The sequence below is a fragment of the Vigna unguiculata genome, chromosome 3 (genome assembly GCF_004118075.2).
Source record: "Vigna unguiculata cultivar IT97K-499-35 chromosome 3, ASM411807v1, whole genome shotgun sequence".
Classification (NCBI taxonomy): domain Eukaryota; kingdom Viridiplantae; phylum Streptophyta; class Magnoliopsida; order Fabales; family Fabaceae; genus Vigna; species Vigna unguiculata.
This window is the reverse complement of record NC_040281.1, coordinates 64,573,023-64,592,116: the sequence shown is the minus strand read 5'-3', so window position 1 is coordinate 64,592,116 and position 19,094 is coordinate 64,573,023. Positions and strand designations below refer to the sequence as shown.

Genomic DNA, 19,094 nt, shown 5'->3' with positions numbered 1-19,094 from the left:
TTAGTTATTTTAAAAATTAATTATTTTATAAATAATTTACTTTTAATCATTTTTCTAACAATAAAGGGATTCTTCTTTTTGTGTCCACATTTCATAATACCTGTTTTATCCTTAGTTATTTTAAAAATTAATTATTTTATAAATAATTTATTTTTAATCATTTTTCTACAAATCTCTTTTGTCTTAAATCATCATTTAAATTTTCTTTTTACATATCTTATATTTGTTATTGATCTTAACTTTCAATAATAAAGGGGATTTATCTTTTTGTGTCCACATTTCATAATACCCGTTTTACCCTTAGTTATTTTAAAAATTAATTATTTTATAAATAATTTACTTTTAATCATTTTTCGAACAATAAAAAGGATTCCTCTTTTTGTGTCCACATTTCATAATACCCGTTTTACCCTTAATTATTTTAAAAATTATTTATTTTATAAATAATTTACTTTTAATCATTTTTCTACAAATCTCTTTTGTCTTAAATCATCATTTAAATTTTCTTTTTACATATCTTATATTTGTTATTAATCTTAACTTTCTTGAAAATTAAGCTAGTAATATATAGAGGGAATTCCTCTTTTTATGTCTACTTTTCATTTTCCAATTTTATCCTTAATTACTATTTTAAAAATTAATTATTTTATAATTATTTTTTCTGTAACCGTTTTTTTAATTTTTTTTATTTTGACCGTTATTCTAAAAACTTTTTAAACAGATATTTTATTTAACAACTATTTTAAAATTAATTATATATATTTTAAAAATAAATATTATTGATTTTATAAATTAAAAAATACGGATACACAGGTGCGACAGCGCCTGCATGTTCGCTAGTTATCATTTAATGTTTTTATCGTAGTTTCCTCTTTTTTAAGGTTGTTTCATGTCAAGCCGATTTATACGATGATATTTACTCTTATTTCAAATCTGTTTTACCTAGTTAATGTGAAAGAATAGTTAGTACCAGAGATTAAAAATAATCAAACGATTTGCATTCAAAATTATCTAAAATTACTTTTCCATTATTGATACTTGATAGGACTTACTCATCAACTCGAGTGCAATTATAGATTAATATATAGAAAAATAATATTTTAGTCCACTTTTTTTACCCACTTTTAATCTATTACTTCAATCACCATTAAATCATCTTTTTTTATTTTTTTAGTGATGTGATGTAATGATCTAATGATAATTGAAATGTTAGGTTAAAAATGAGACAAAAAAGTTAAAATATCATTATCCTAGTATATATTACATATTTATCGTAGAGATTGCAATCGTATTCTTGGGCTGTCCCAATACGTATTGCAGTATAATTTCAACCACGTATACAAATTTGGTCTCGTAATAGCTATTATTACCTTTCTAAAAGTTGAATTATAATTATAATTTAAATCTTTAACTAATCAGGTTATTACGGCAATTAATGTGAATAACAGGTAATTTACCCACGCTATCGGTTCAAGCTAAGACAAGTGAGAACGAAAACAACCATTAACTAAAATAAAAATAATTTATTTTAAGACAATTTACGAGGCCACCAATATTTTATGAACATGCAGAATTCCTCGAGAAAATTAATTACTGAATTACGAAAAAGACTTCATTACGAATTAATATTACAAGTGCAGAAGGTAAATCCTTTTTAAGATTAACATTTGAGACATGTTTTTTTACTGTGTAAATATGGTTACTTACTGACTAAAGTAACATACTTATTATATATATGATTAAGACCTTGAATTTTTGACAGAACACATAGGTTTGGTTGGAGCAGATTAAAAGGTTTTCTAGAGCATTGTGTGGGAGAGATCGGGAAAGGGATTGCCCAGAACATTTTCCATGTAGTAGTGTGGATGGCTTGGATCAACCACCACAAATTGCATGTCCTCCGAAGGCTTCCAGTGTCGTTTCCTTTGATTAATAAACCAGTTGTTTATTTGCTTCTGATCCAGCCCTGTTGACTCTGCAAGAGCCAGTTTCTGAGATTCCTGTTCAACCACCTCGTAAATTATTTCCTTAAAAACACCATCATTAACAAACATGTTTCACAAAACATAAACTAACAGATGCAACATACAGATGGGTAAGGCCATTTGTAGTGTCTGCTCCACCAATCAAGTAATTGTTGCCTTGCTTCCTTCGGCAGCTTCCCCTTTTTTCTCTTCTTCGTGAATTCCTGCTTCAAACTACCTAGGTATCCACGATACTTACGCAAGAGTTGACCTTTCAGTTCTTGGTCCTCTGCCTGTGGATCTATCATGTTGTTACGTACATCCATATTTTCAGTTGATCCATTCCTATCACCATCTTCATTACAAGCTGGTGTTCAACCCAATTACAAACACAAAGAACACGATATTTCTTAGAAACACTTAGAAAGACTTAGAAAGAAATAGAAAGGAAAAGGCTAATGTAAAACGTTTCTAGAAGTTTTTTATGGTCTTATGGCATAGTAAAGTTCAGGCATTGATGAAGTTATTATCAAAACGTAACTCTCTACTACAATCAAATCTATACAATACAACTATTAAAAGCATAGATATGATATATTTTACTACCAAACCTCTCTACCTTGTACTACTGTTCGTGCAGATTTTGACTCGATGGTACGATTACATAAAGCATGACTAACAGTACATCTTACATTAATTAGGAAACAATGAATGATGAACAAAAGTCGGATTTTAAAATGATTCAATCTCCTAGTACAGACAGTGACTCCATATCTATACTTTGAGACAGAAAATACCTAAACCCAACAACGTTAGAAAAGAGGACTAACTATACTCTTCAAATGTGATTGCCACCGATTTAACTTGTGCAAGACTAATTTATCAATCGTAACAATTCAATTGCAGCATGAGGCCACTGTAAATGCAGAGAAAAAAAGGGTAAAATTTGAATTACTTTCAAAAAGTTCATAATTAAAGCAAAAACACCACAGTAATCACCGTCATTTTGATCTAAAATCACATGCAACAATACTCATACAGCCACGTTCTTGGAGGGGCCAAAGTAGTAGTAGCAAAAGGATATTGCCATTAGTCATGGAAGAATTAAACCCATCAAGAATTTAATAGCAACAACAGAAGCAGTAATAACAATAATAATTGAACCCACTGAAAAAAATTTACTTGTTAAACACCAACAGAAACAAATTGCCGAGGGACCCTCTATCCAGAATCAACCCATGAACGTGAAGATTTGTTCTTTTACATCAACAGAAGATCATGCACCACTCTTGGCTCACACATAAATGGATCAATATTTAAGAAATCTCGGGTGTAATTATATGCAAGGCAATACACGAAAAAGTTTCCAACTATTGTTCACTGTAGTCATGAACGCTCAAGCAGCAAAGTTTGACAAATATCGATGGTTGTCACATTCAAATGCTAATTTCAATCAGCAACGTTAGCACCATGAAGATGTACATATAGCCAGTAACCATCCATTTCCCGTTATGGACACACCAATGTGTAGTTTTATCATGTCAAAGATACAGTTATAGAAACCACGGCAATGTGCATTGCACCGTCGGCCACAAACACATGATAAATAATGACAATATACAGATACAATGATTCTGAAAAAAACAAATGCCACCCATCTAAAACGCATGAATTTACCAGCATATAAACTGTTAAATGTTAGTTTAGCAAAATCATGAATTGTTTTAGAGCAAAATGATGATGAATAGCTAAAAGTACTACTTACTTTTTATTTGATAAAATGCAGTGCAAAAATGTAATATTTTATATTATCGAACATTGTTTGCTAAATATCTCCTGCAACTGGCTCTAAGAGCCTCTATAGAGCCATTTGTTTCACTGCACTGAGCATTTGGCATTCCTAGTCACCAACAACGACGCAATTAACACTCTTAGCACCAGTTTAAAGAAACCCTAGATTCTCTCCACCAAAACCAAATTCACATTCCAGCTGCACTAAGCATGAGTTTTCTTCACACCCAGATGCAAAATAAACAACAGCAAAGTAGAGAGAGCAGTAAAATCAAATAGGGAAACACAGAAAAGAATTTAGGTAAAGATTTGTATTTCCAAAAATAAAAAGGCTGAAATGGTGTCAATATCATCAGGGAACACAGGAAGAGCAGAATTTATAGGATGCCAACAAAAGTTTATTCAATGCACTAACACCGATAACATAGTTACACAGATAGGTACCACCCATTCACATTTTGACAGGAAAAAACACGTTTTGAGCACCAATAAGATATTTACATACATACCCATGCCAGTGTTTCAAGTCTTCTTAAACAAAGAAAAGACAAATATTCTACATCGATTAAACATCTTTTATAATGAAAACAAAACACAGAATGTCAGCAAACTTATTTCAACATTTCAACATAAAAAAGTTGGATGAAGCAAGCACCCAGTTAATTTCGTTCTTTAACAACTTTCCCAGAACCTACATCCTTGAAAACACAGACATGCAAAGATATTCGATTAATTAATAAACATCAAACAGGAAAACACCCAACAAAACAAACATTAAAAGAATAAGAAACATAGAAATAGAAGTTGGAGTTCGAGAAGAGGTTATGAATCACCAGTGTCGGAAGAAGAAATAGTAAGAGATTTGAACTGGCACTCGATCCTTTGAAGGAAGAGCATGGCGTCCTTGAAGGGTTTGGAGAGCTCTTGCTCGTACTTGATCAGCATCTCACAGTAAGCCTCCATGAACTGGTCCAGCGCCGGATCCTCACCGATTCTAGCGGTTCCACCTGCCATAGTCACTGCAGCAGATGCACATGCTTCTTCTAGCCTTGCCACCACTTCAGGTGGCGCCCCAACCTGCTAAGCAGGTTCATCAACTGTATGAGTAAACCCTTAAGACCGAATATCATGCTTATCATTAATAGTTAAGCTAGCCATCTTTAAAGGGTTTATACTTCTACAACAACTTCTTTTACTTTAAATATAATAATAATACGTAGTTTGTGACTGGTATGAATGGATTACTTACTTTAATAAAAGAATTACTTCACATGTCACAACTCAGATCCGAACTTACCAAGGAAAGAGTGAATAAATTAATTAAGCATCGTTTTCAATCACTCCGGTTGTCTATATTTAACTACTTTTGACCCGAGTGGGGAACGTTGGGTCAATGGATATCATGAGTTAAGGTTAACCTTTTGTGTTTTTTCCTTCCCCTCACCTTTTGACAATTGACGTAGGCTGCCAAGAGACGGTGATAGTGAGGATGGGCCATGATCTTGGCCTTCACAGCAGAAGAAGAAGAAGAGGAACTTCCATCGTTGTTGTTGCTGTTGTTCGTGTTGCGGTTGTGGATCTCCATGAAATACCCTAACTCAGAGGTGTTGGTGTTGTGGTTAATGTGGTGGATGCTACTGCGGTTTGGGTTTGGGTGGTGATTGTTATTAGTACTAGGCATGGGAAGGAAGAGAGTGTCTGTGTTCGTGTGTTCATTAAGATTACGATTAGGATTATTAAGATTAGGATTTAATGGATGATGACCAGCATGATGAGAAGTCACTAAAGGCATCATCATCATTGGACAAACCCCACTACTACTTGTATTCTCTCCAAAACCCATCACACTGGAAGCCTCGTTAGAACCACCCTCCATTGCCTCCTCACCAATTCACAGACACACCCATCCACACTCTTATCCGTTCACCCTACCTATTATATTCAGAAATTTACAACTCAGCTTATCACATGAAGAGGAAAAAATAAAATATTAAGCCCTTCTCTCCTTTTTCTCTCTCCCTCTACTTTTGCTCCCGAGATGAGTTGTCTTCAGGGTTCCCCCGGATTTTATGCTTCAAGTTTCAGGCCTTTTACAGAAAAATCCAAAACAGTGATCTTGTTGCTGTAGTTCTGGTCTGATGCACGAAGTGGAAGAGCTTGTTTTTTATTATCCCCTACTGTGGCTTTCCTGACAAAATCTAAGCAATTTTGCTTGGAAAACGGGTGCTGGGTCTTTCTTATAATAAACCTTTAACACCACCCATTGAAGCTCTCAGTGGAGCATGAGTAGAGAGAGAGAAAAAGAGAAAGATGCACGCATAAACTGACTGGGATTTGTTGTAGTAGAAGAAGAAAAGAAGAGAGTGGTGGATGGTGATGTAAATGGCTGAGGAAATGGTGCAACTAAAGGGTGGATTTTACCTTCCCAATGAAACTCTCCCCCTCGTTTCCTGCACTGCAAAGAAAAGCAGGAGAGAGAAACAAACAGCGCAAGCAATTCTTTCTCAAATCTCAGTTCTCAGAAGAGAGAGAGAGAGGAACGATCAAATCGAGGGAGAGGCAACAAGTAAAATACTGACGATGATGGATGACACGGAATCAGCCTTGCAACTATTTTCACAGAGACTCTTTTGATAAAATTTTGAGTGAAAAAATGAAAGAGATAAAGTAATGGACATTGTTACCTAGTTTGAAAATGGAAAGAGATAATATATGAGTTTTCTATAATTGAGAAGTTGTGTGGAAGTAGACATGATTATGGTTCCTTTTGTCTGAGTTAGAATTGAGTGAGTGTGGATAGTGTAGCATATAGCATCTAATATGAGATTATTGTTGTTGTGTTGCAGTTAAGTAAATAAAGCTGGTAAAACTTGTGGGACAGTCCGAATGTCTCTTCTTCTCTGCACTGCACTGTAATTCTCTCTCTAGTCTTCTAGCATTAGCATTATAGGTTATGTCTCTCATTAATAATCCCAAATAATAAACACATGTGCTACTCTCTACCTAAATTAAATTCTGCTTTTCTTCAGATTCTTATCCCCCATTTAATTCTTCCCAACCTACACACCCCATCCATCATTTTCTTTTTCTCCTCAAAATTACCACTCATATCTTTTAAATTATTATACTATTTTCTCTTCCTATACCTTTTAAATATGAGATGATGATTGAACCCAGATCAAATAAATTACAATAATAATTAAAAAAGAATTTACAACTATACCTATAAAATATAATTCATAAATTTCATTTTCGGTATCTTCGTTACTTTTACTTTTACGTATTCGAAATTCTTTTCAATTCAAATAGTATCTATCAAATAAACATTAAAATAATGAACTGTTATCATGCAATTAAATATAATCGAGACAAATCATTTAAATTGTATTAAATTAAATATATAAAATAAATAGAAAAAATCTTAATTAAATCAATCCACGGTTTTCTAAAATTAATAGTTTTTGCACATTTTTCAATTAATATTATATTCTGATAAGAAATATAATTGTGATAAAAAATAAGGTTTTTTTTATACATTCGACTATATTGTGACATTACATCTTTTAAATTTATCTCATATTTGTGCAAAATATTTCTTGTAAAATATTATTGTTTCCACTCTCAATACAACAATTATCTTTAGAATTGATTTTCTTTTTTTCATTCGAAAACCGTAGGTATTCTTTACTGTATATTATATTTAAGTAAGAATAATTTATTCATTTAGTTCATAAAAATGGAGAAAATTCATACATCTGAATTTTTTTTTCTGATTTTCTATCATTCTTTCGGCAAAATCTTGAATCTAAAATATAACTTTTCGTGTAATAATCCAAAATCTGTATAATTTCTTCCTAATCAAGTATCTACATTGTTTTTGGCAGCTAAAAGTTGTGGCTCCCAAAATAACTTTGGTTTCATTTGTTTTTGAAATATGACTTTTTGATTGGTGAGTGAATTTTAAGAGCAATTAGATGAATAGGGGTTTGTTAGTTATGATAGTAGGACATAATAGATCGATAGAACTGAAAAAGTTGAAATTAGGGTTTTGAAGAAGGGAGGGTGGGCGAGTAGGCGAATCTGTCAACTAGGCGTCTACCTCTATAACATAACATAAACATGCTAACGAGTACTTGCCAAAGTTTTTTTTCTTTTTTTTTCTAAATAAATTTCCTTTTGTTTTATGTCACATTCATCAACAGTTTTATGATTGAAAAAAAGAAAGCCATTTTATTTGATTTTTAATTAAAATAATAAAAGAATGAATGGACGGATGGGACGGACGGAGAAGACAGTAGGTCAGTGAGTTCGAAAATGATGCATGGATGGAGATACACAGAGCTGTAAATAAATTCTTTAAATTTATATCATACTACATAATGTAAGTAAATCAAAACGAGATCATTTATTAAAAGTTATATTTAAATATATATTTACTCTTATTATTTTTATTTTTATTTAATTTAGTTTTTTTTATTAATTTGGTATTTTTGATCGAAACTGTTTAACTAAATAGTTAATGTTTTTAAATGATACATGTCATACTGGTTTTATAATTTATTTTTTTTAATTTTTTTAATTTATAAGATTTTATCTACATGTGAAGTCACAATTTAGTTTTGATAATTGATAAGTGACATAATTATAATTTAATACGTGGATAATTTTATGATATTAAAAAATTTAAAAATTGAAAATGAAAAATAGAAACTGACATATTTGTACTATTCAAAAACATTAATAATTTAAACACAATTAATCAACATGACCAAATTAATTAAAATTTGACAAAAATAAAAATCTAATTGAACAAAAATATATATACCTAAAAACTATTTACACGAAACAATATTTATTTATTATTTATAAAAACAACTTTCTGTCCATTTTTCTCCTGTTCATATAGTCGTTCCTAGTAATATCCACTTTTTCTTTCCCATTCGTTTTAGATTACAAAACAATAATGAAAATGAGATTTCACTGCAACAAATTTCTTTCAAAATCAAAATTTGTGATACTCTAAGAATAACAAATCTACAAATTAACAATCACCATTAGCTTTTAATATTCATGTACCTATCACAGAAAAAAAAAAATACTATGTAAAAATGAATTTGAAGAAATCCGAAAGTCAAGTTTTACATCGTTTGTTTGTTTTAAGAGATTAGAAAATAAAAATAGAAATATTTAAAATAAAAATGTGTGAATAATTAAATGTGATAAATAAAAAATTAATTGATTAAAATTTTAATTTTATAATTAAAATTAATATATATATATATATATATATATTACTGTTATTATTATTATTATTTCTTTCTCTATTGTAATAATTAATATTATTATTTTATTATTATTTATTACAATAATTTTCTTTTTACGAGTTACTTCAAAGCAATTTATTTTATTCATTTGAAAGGGTGGTTATGGAAAGGTTTCTTATGTATAACATGTTATTAATTTAATGTTTGGCTTCGCATAAGTATTGTTTATATATAAAAATATAAGGTACGGAACATGTTTGGTTTAACTGATCTAGAAAATTAAGAGTTCTGAATTGCGAGTAAATTTCAAATTTTCACACTCTTTCACCTAAAGAGAAATGCAAGTAAAGTTACTTCATCACATTAAGAGCATGTTTGGGAGTGGGTTGAGAAATTGATTTTAGAATAATCAATTATGTTGACGCACAAGCTAATAATATAAGCTTATATTTGAATGTGAATTTTTCAGTTTAAAATCAATTTTAAAACCAAATCTAACATGATTTTATGTTAAAAAAGCAATTACACGTGATATCTATTGTTGAAAAACGTTAATTACTTAAATATCGTTAGTCAAAATGACTAAATTGACCAAAATTTAATAAAAATGATGACTTAATTGAAAACAAAACGAGAATGAGGACAAAAATTAAATAAAAAAATAGGAATCAAATGTATATTTAAATCTATAATTAAAATTAATTTTTTAATAATATTATTAATTATTATAATTATATTATTATTCTTGAGAAACAAAATTCAAATAAATGTGATTTTGTAATTTGTTATATGTAAATATTTTTAAATAAATTAATTATATAAAATAAAATAAATTTAAATATGACCAGATATATTTTTTGTTTGTTAAATTAAATTGTGTATATTATAAACTATTTCATGTTATTATTAAGAATATTAATAAATTATTTCAGATTATTAATGATAATATAAATAAATTATATTCTTCTAATTTTAAATAACAATTTTAATTTATTTTAATATCATTTCTCTTACTTATATTGAAGGGTAAACTGGTAATCATACAATTTAATTTATTAAAAATAAAATTTATTAAATTTTACAAATCACATCATACACAAACTTTAAAAAACTTTACACTCATATCCACTCAAATCATACTATATTTTTCTTAATCTAAACAACCTCATATTCACCTACAAGCCGACTCAAATCAACACAAATCTACTACCCCAAATTCACACCCCAATCGAAACACAACATAAATCAGTACTCAAAGTGAAGGACAATGGGGTGAATCACAATGTATAAGTAAAATATTATCACTTATCTCACGATTTTATGAGAGAAGAAAACAAACTTTACCAACATATTCACTAATTCATTTTCAGTAGTACATTTATGGCTTTTTAAATCGAACATTATGTCTTAGTTCTTGCGAAAACGAGACATATCGAAACGCAATGACATTTTTCAAATTTTAGCAAACATTTATGTCTCGACTATCATAATAATCGAGGCAAAAAAAGGTTTTATGCCTCGGTTATCCACTTGCATAATGCATGTCAAACGCTCTTTTAAACTTTTTAATTTAAACAATGAAGATTTTTCTTCGGTTCCTTTTCAGCTGAGGTATAAAAGACTTTAAACTTTGATTTTTCACACATCCGAGAGAGATAAGGTCATTTAATTCAAAAAATTTAAACTTTTTTAATAATATTTCTGCATGTTTATGCCTCGATTGGTTGTATAACTGAGGCATAATGCATGTTTATGATTCGGGTTAGTTGGACCGAGACAATAAGATGTTTTATGCCTCGATTACCCACTTGCATATTTGCCCATTTACACAATAAATTAACAAAAAGAAACACATGCTTAAGAAAATGAAAAATAAATAAATTACATAAAAAATAATTTATATACTTTTTTTTATTTTTACTCCATCGTTTATCTAAATATAAGATAATTCTTATTATTTAGTGTCTTTAAAGTATGATTCTAGTTTCATTATATTATATAATTGTTACCATTTTCTCATTTTGTCATGATTCCCTAATTGTTTTTAAATTACTTTCAAAACTAATTTTAACATCTGAAATTGTTTTTTAATGTAAAGATTTAAATAAAAAGTGAATATATTATTAATTTTGGAATTACAATGGATATATATATATATATATATATATATATATATATATATATATATATATATATATATATATTGTATATTATATTATTTGCGTATTATATATTATGTAAATTGTTTTCTAATGAGTTCTAACAATCTACAAATAATATTATATTCAATAGACATGTATCAAGAATTAATTTTATATTTATTTTTGTAGCATCTTGTATAGTAAAACTTTTTTTTATTTGTATTTTAAATAATTGAAGTCTAAATTATGGTTAAAAAGTAATTGAAAACGTTATCAAAGCAATCGACATTGAATTTAGAATTGGAAATCTTTTGTCGGTTTGAACTTTTTTATCGCCCAACTATTTAGTTGGGTTTTAGATCTGAAACTTCAAAATAATAAAAATTAAATTACTTAAAAATTTAATTCGGACTATTCTAAACATTCGATCAAAATAGCATCATTTTTAAATATTTGATAAAAATGAGGATCATCCGCAACAAATACTACAAAAATGAAAACCAAAAAGTATTTAAGCCAAAATTAATTATATAAGTAATATTATACTAACTGTTATTAAAATCACATATCATAGACATATGTAAGAAAGAACAGTCTAATGTATATAACTTTGTTGACCCTTGAGAATCAATTTGTGATATAAAGAAATAACAGGGTATATTTAAAGGAGAACACGTGTTTAATAATTACCTTAAATATTACAATTCAAATAAAATAACATATTTAAATATAATGTACTAATATTGTATTCTTTTATTACATTAATATATATATATATATATATATATATATATATATATATATATATATATATATATATATATATATATATATATATATATATATATATACTTCATCCCCACTATTTGCCTGTATTAAACAATCTAACCTATGCGTAGTAGTGCTTTAAACATGGAGGTTACACAATGTGCTATAATTATTGATAATTTTTGTCAAAAAAAAAACAGGTGATGAGTTGATGAAATTAGACCAAAATAATATGATTGGAGTTAAAATTTCCTTGGTATAATACTGATTTTTCTTTTTTTAAGGGATTAAATATGTTTTTATCCCTTAATTTTCAGTAAATTTTGAAATTAATCCATTTTTAAATTTTAGACCAATTTAGTCTTTTATCTTCGAAATACGTGAATTTATTCTTTTAATCAAATTTTGTTAAGTTTATTTGACATTTCAAACACGTTTCATAATAGTATTTGATTTAACATTAAAACAAAAATATGTCAAACAATATAAACAACTCAAATATAATTTTGAAATATATACGAAACATCAAACAAACCTAACAAAATTTGATTAAAAGAACTAAATCCACATATTTCGAAAAATAAAGAACTAAATTAATTCAAAATTTTGAAATATAATAAATCCAAAATTCACTGGACAATAACATTTTTAACTTTTCTTTTAAGTGGGAATTCAGAATTTTGTCTATAATAGATATTTTTAAATATTTTTACTCAAATAAAATGCAGATTAAGTAAATATAAATATAAAAGTGACCCTTCATGGTTTATGGGTCTTGAAGGAGGCAAGCATCTTGTATATAACTGTGACTATTGAAACAAACAGTTGAATTTGACATGAATCCCCAAGATTTAGCGATTTAATTGGTTAATATTAAAATGACAAAGTTATAATTAATGTTTTACTTTTATGTTGATGATTATTGTGATTTGATTAAGGAGTCATATCTATACTCAAATCATGATAAAGTTGCGTCCTATTAGGGGAAAAGATATTATTGGCCTTCTGTTTATGGCATGTCTGTTCCTGTTCATAGCATGTTACGTGGTTCCACTCATTTCACTTCACATATTCTTATCACTAATCCACTCTCTTTTACTTTACCATATGTATTTTCATTTTAGGCTTTCATATTCAAATTTCACTAAAATTATATACATCTACTTTTATTTTAGCCTTTCACATTCAAATTTTACTAAAACAATATGTTAACATATATCTAACATATGAATGACTCATTGATGTGAATGTTGCATAATTAATTTTAGAAAAGAAAATAACTAAAATAAAATAAAAAAATTGATTGATGTTGAAGTAAAGGAATTTCTTAAGCTATAGTTTAATCCTACTTATATTATTATGTAGTATGTATGTATATGTATCATGTATGCCATAACTTATAAATACAACACAACCCTACTTTAATTACTATTCTTGTTTTCTTGTACTACTCTAGTTATTACTTAGTATTCTCCTCCACTAACGTCACTTTTGTTTTATTTTTTTTGAACTTAATTTAATTTGTTACTAGTTCAGAAATTGGTGCGAGACATAATTGATGTTTCTTCACTTGGTTCACAATTTTCCAACATAAAGCAAAACTAAAATCTTGCTTTCTCATAAGCATATTTAGCTTTTCGTTAATGGAAGAGCACCACTCCTTCATCTTTTTTTCCATATTTTTGGGTCTTGAGATAAGACAGAGGCTATTTGATACAGAAGAATTTGAAGTACATTTTTTTGTTGTAAAATATAGTAATATTTTTTTATGTTGGAATGCTTCAGAATTTATGCTGACCATACACGTGTTCACGTGTAAAGTTGATTAGTAAGGAGTTGGAATGGTGGAAGATGAATTGGGAAGGTGGTGGTAGCTACGGTTGCACAACGGAAAACTAAAAACTAGATTTGATGGGGTAATCATTGTTAAGTTATGTTTAGTTGTAATTAAGAAAGATAAGTATTATATTAACATGAAGCAATTAGTGATGATTGGTAATTGGGTTATGTTGACTTGATGTGCTATTGTGTGCTCTGTTGGACAAAAAGTAGTGCTTCCATCAACCTATTTATATATTCATGGCATTAAAGATGGTTTTTTTGCAAAAATATCTTCCACATACAGTGATTTAAAATTTACTTTTCTCTTTGACATGTATATCTATATCTATATTTATCTTAAACCAAAAAACACATATAAGTAAGAATATACAATTTAAATTAAAATATATAAAATTTACTTTTCAGAGTTGTTTCTAATTTTAAAATTCATTAAAAATTAAGAACCAAAAATATATTTAATCTAAAAATAAATTATTTTTAACCCTCAACTCTTAAGCCAATGTACTTACGATAATTAAAAATATAACAATGATAATAATAATCTATCTTAATTAAATCAATAAATTATATTATTTAAAATTACAATATAAAAAATTCACTGTCCACAATTTTAAAAATATCAAATAATCATCCAAAATTTTAATAAACAAATTACAATATTTAAATTTATTAGGAATTCAATAATAAGATCAAAATTTCAAATGAAAATATTAAATAATATAAAAAAAATCCATAAATACATTTCTTTTTAAAAGTAAAAGTTATATCATAATATTATATATGTTCTTTCATGAGTAACTAGTTTCCAATCCTTCCAATGTCTCTTTTAGAAAAAAAAAAATCTAAAATAATAAAACCCAGCATACAACTTGAGACAAAACTATAAATAATTTAAAATAAATATTTTCTGAAATACAAACTAAAGTTAAAGTAAATTTTAAGTTAAAATAAAAAAAATATTATAAAATTTAATAAATAAAGAATTTATGTTTTAAAAAACTATATAAAAATAATTTAATTGGCAAAATATCAAAATTTAAATTAATCAGTTTTATTTAATTTATTAATTTATATTTATCTTTCAATTATTTTATTTATTATATGAAATAATATAATTATTAATAATAATTTATTATTGTTTTTAATCATTACTGTCTTTTCACTTAAATACTTTCTCGTTGAAAAAAAGTTATATATACACTTTCCATTTTTTTATATTTAATATTCTTATTTTATTTTTATTTTATTAGCCCATAAACAACATATGCAATTCTTTGTCATTATTATTTATTTATCAAGGGACTTCCAATCATTTGATGTTTAAAGTTTGTGATTAGCTTCATTTTGAATTTCATCTATCATATAAGGAAAATTATGATTAGATCAATTTTGTTTTGATAAACTTGAGAAAATTTATATAAATAAAATTAAAATAATTTTTTTAACTAAAATAAAGTAATAAAATAGTACTTTTTTACTTAAATAGTTAGTTTTTCAAAGTTTATAAATAAACTTTGTTAACCTATCATTTTCTATCATATAAACATCATTTTTGTTGCCTAAATTTGATTCCTTTTTGTTACTGGATGCTCATTACACCTGGATAAGTACTAGTTTTGCTTTTATGAATATAATGACCATTTCTTACAGTAAAAATATAAATACTTATAAGTTGTGAATAACATGTTCTGATGTAATATTTATTAGAAAAAATTATCTTCTCTCATTATTTTTGCTTTCTTTATAATATTACAAAATATTCTAAAATTTAAATACATTATTTAAAAAATTAGTTATAAACTAATGATAATGATAATAATAATAATAACCTCAATATTAATATTATTATTATAAATAACATATTGTTAATAATAGTTTTATTAACTATAATAATTGTTAACATATAATAATAATATGTTAATAACATATTGTTAACATATAATTACTATTTTATAAAATATAATATCAGTTTATCATTATAAGAATAATAATGGTGATGTTAATATCAATTTTATTATTACTAAATTTCATAGCTAATATATGATTAATTTTTTAAATAATGTATTTGAAGAGTTTTAATCCTTGAATTTGTAAAGAATGCTAAACAAAAAACAGAAGAGAAAAGTTGAAGGAGAGAAAAAAAAAAATCAACAAACATTATTATATCTTAATGTCAAGATGCACGTATGGACTTACCCTGTCACTTATTCACATTATTGGGCCATGTTGCTCTCACACACACCTTGCTACTCACACACCCAATCTTTATACAAAACATAATTTTTGACACCCTAATCTGGAATATAAACTCTCACTACAAAAGACAGTTTGATTCATTCCAAAACATACGAGAAGTAAAAAATAAATAAAATAAACTTCTTCATGCAGCTCCATAATTTTTTCATGCATGCACTTCAATATGTTTTAAAATTTTAATTTTATCCCCAATTTGTTTTGAATTACAAAATATACAATTTGAATATATTTCAGAATCTGAAATAAATTTAAATTATAAAATCTAAAATCTAAAATAAAGAATATAAATTGTATATTCAGATTATACAGTTTCAAATATATATTTTTTATACTCAAAATTGTATCATTTAAAATATTGAGTTGCATGAAGAAGTCGCCGGTTTCGTTTTCTAAAGGATCCGCAGTTGGGCTTAAATTAAAGACTGGATTATGTTTTTAGACAAAACAAACCATATTTTGAGGTTAAACTTCTTGAACTTTATAAACATGGTATACCACATCTTATTTTGAAAAGAGAATTTCAAAAGTTAAATGATTCAAAATATTGTCAAATGTTACTATCATATTGTTCAAATAGATCGACTTATTAAAACTAAAATATTTTTAAGTGGTGTCAAATTTTTTCTTTTTCATTAAACAGACATTTTTATAAAAATTTCTTTATTAATTTATTAAATAGTTCTAAAGAAATTTAACTTTCAAGTGATCAGCTCTGTACAGGTAGTGCAATTAATTCTCACCGTAGCTATCGAATTAATAGTACATAAACTAACACTGTTAACTTTCTTTTATTCAATAACACATGGTTATTATGTATAGTAAGTTTATTTAATTTTATAAATTGTCAATAAAAATGTGTCTTATCTAATAGCTAGAATCATTCTCTTGGCATCCAAACCCTCTTTCACCATCCTTGTTTTTACTTCATTTTAGATAAATTTTCTGTTTTGCTTTTCCTTTCTTTTATATAGTTTTACATGTCATACCAATCATTTAACATTTCTGTAGAAATAAAATTTTCATAAAAACAATTTTCAAAGATGCAATTTTCAAAGATAAATAGAAGGAGAATAACAATATTAAGACTATCTAAAATACTTTCTCTTCCAAAGATAAAGATGAAAAGGTTTAAACATCACAAGAATAGGTAATTTTACTCGATAAGAATTGCTTAATAAATACGGTTTCTCTCAATCACAACTCAAACTCAAGTCCGTGTCCAATAACTAAGTGTATAAAACTCGTTACCAAATTGAATTGGTAACATAAAGATTTGTTGCTAAAGTTAAGTTGGAACTATTATACGCTTTAAATATATTTAATAATTAAAATGAAATTATCTGAAAATAAACACACATGCTGCGGTGAGCATTGGAATATACTCTGCTCTCTCGAATACCAAAATCAAATCCTCTGGCGAGTTCTGACCACAAAGACAGAACGAAAAGGACAAATTGAAAATTTTGTTTTAAAAAATATAAACAGCGAGAAAGGAGAGAGTCATAACCCCACTTGCAGATATCAAGTGGGAAAAGTCAGAATACAATTAATAAATACATTCTGATAAAGCATCGCAGGAACATAACAAAACACAAAATCTAGTTTTAAATCCTAAGTTGTAGCCTCAAACAGCTACCTTTTTCGGTTACGCGCAAAGCCTGTACCAAAACATAGACTCCTAGCTTCATTTTTTTTTTCTTTCACACAAAAATAAACTAAACTCAGAAGAACATCACTAGTAAACTAAATACTAAACAATTCACATATTATATGATGATGTATATACTGTGGAAGGCAGAAAAATCAGAAGAATGAAGGAGAACGAACTAGTGAGAGGCTACAACGCTTTTTTTGGTGAAGAGGCTGCGCAGGTTAAAAAGCTTACCCCCAACATTGGCATGAGCTGGGTTACTGTTACCACTGTTACTGTCACTGCCAGGGATGTTATCCGAAGCGCCTCTGACACCAATGGCACTATTCTCGTCACTTCTGCACGTCAAGTGATGTCTGTAACCGATGCACATTGGGACATTCAAATTCAAAACCTTTGTTTTTGGGTTGTTCCACCCGCCCCCGCTGAGTTTGCTCCGGCGACTTTTCGGTTTGTTTTCGTGGTGGAGAGGCGGAGGTTCTGGATTCTTCCCACGGCGGACCTGCCAGACTGGGCTGCTTCTTCCCAGATGGACTCCGGCTCGGCCCGGACTGCTGGGCCACTTCCTTGACTTGGATTCTCCGGCCGAATTGCTCCGCGAGCACGGTGCGCTGTTTGCTTTACGGGCTGCCGGAGCGAATAATTTGGGTCGGGTCCCCGCGTTACCCGCGGACCTGCTCCGGGAGAATGGCCATATGTTGATGTTGAGCTCCGCAGAAGAGGCGACGCCGTTTTTTTTCTCTTTCTTCTTGGCGTCGTTGCTGCTTTCCGCGTTTTTCTTTTTGAAAATGTCTTTCCAGCGCTTGGAGGGGGTGGCGGCGGATGTGGAGTCAGTTATGGCCGGGGAAGGTTCCGGTTCTGGTTTTGGTTCTGGGTCGGGTGGGGTCTGTGACGGGTGGGGTTTGTTTAGGAGGTGGAGAGGAAGGAGGACACCGTTGACGAAGAGTTGATCTGCGGAGAGAATGTTAGGTTGTGGAAAAGAGGGGTTTCGAACCATCCAGAACTCGAATTCTGGTGAGGCACAAGGACTGTTTCTGCTTCTTCCATTGGTGTCCATGGAGATTCTGAGAGTGAGAAATGAAGGTGGTGAAGATGATAGTAACAATATTTGGCCTTTTTGAAGAGCTGGTGTGTGACATGTGAATGTGATGAGAGAAAGGAAAATCTTTCCAATTACTTTTACTACACTTAACTCCTTAACTTCTATTCTTTTAACAAGAAATAAAATTAAGTGAAGAGAAATATATTTTTTAAATGAATTTATTTGTAGATAATGTCAAATTTTCAATCATTTATACAAATTAACACAATTAATAGAATATGTACTTAAAAGAAATGAAATTTAAAGTGTTAAATGAGGTTTCATCTTATTTGTGAGAGAGGACATGTGTCACATAAAGCATGCCATTTGGCATAT

General features: G+C 28.4%; 2 protein-coding genes across 2 annotated transcripts; both read right to left on the bottom strand.

Annotated features, from left to right (window-relative positions):
- Window positions 1–1,589: 1,589 nt before the first annotated feature.
- LOC114176916 (homeobox protein SBH1) lies at window positions 1,590–6,550 on the bottom strand. Its single transcript, XM_028062118.1, has 4 exons — window positions 5,200–6,550; window positions 4,589–4,832; window positions 2,090–2,331; window positions 1,590–2,000 (listed from the first exon to the last, which is right to left on the bottom strand). The coding sequence occupies exons 1-4, from the start codon at window positions 5,629–5,631 to the stop codon at window positions 1,800–1,802; spliced, it is 1,119 nt and encodes a 372-aa protein (XP_027917919.1). The 5' UTR covers window positions 5,632–6,550; the 3' UTR covers window positions 1,590–1,799.
- Window positions 6,551–17,523: 10,973 nt separating this feature from the next.
- LOC114177155 (uncharacterized ENTR1 family protein-like) lies at window positions 17,524–18,862 on the bottom strand. The gene has a single exon (XM_028062410.1). It carries the CDS (start codon window positions 18,732–18,734, stop codon window positions 17,853–17,855), a length of 882 nt encoding a protein of 293 aa, XP_027918211.1. The 5' UTR covers window positions 18,735–18,862; the 3' UTR covers window positions 17,524–17,852.
- Between the last annotated feature and the right edge of the window lie 232 nt (window positions 18,863–19,094).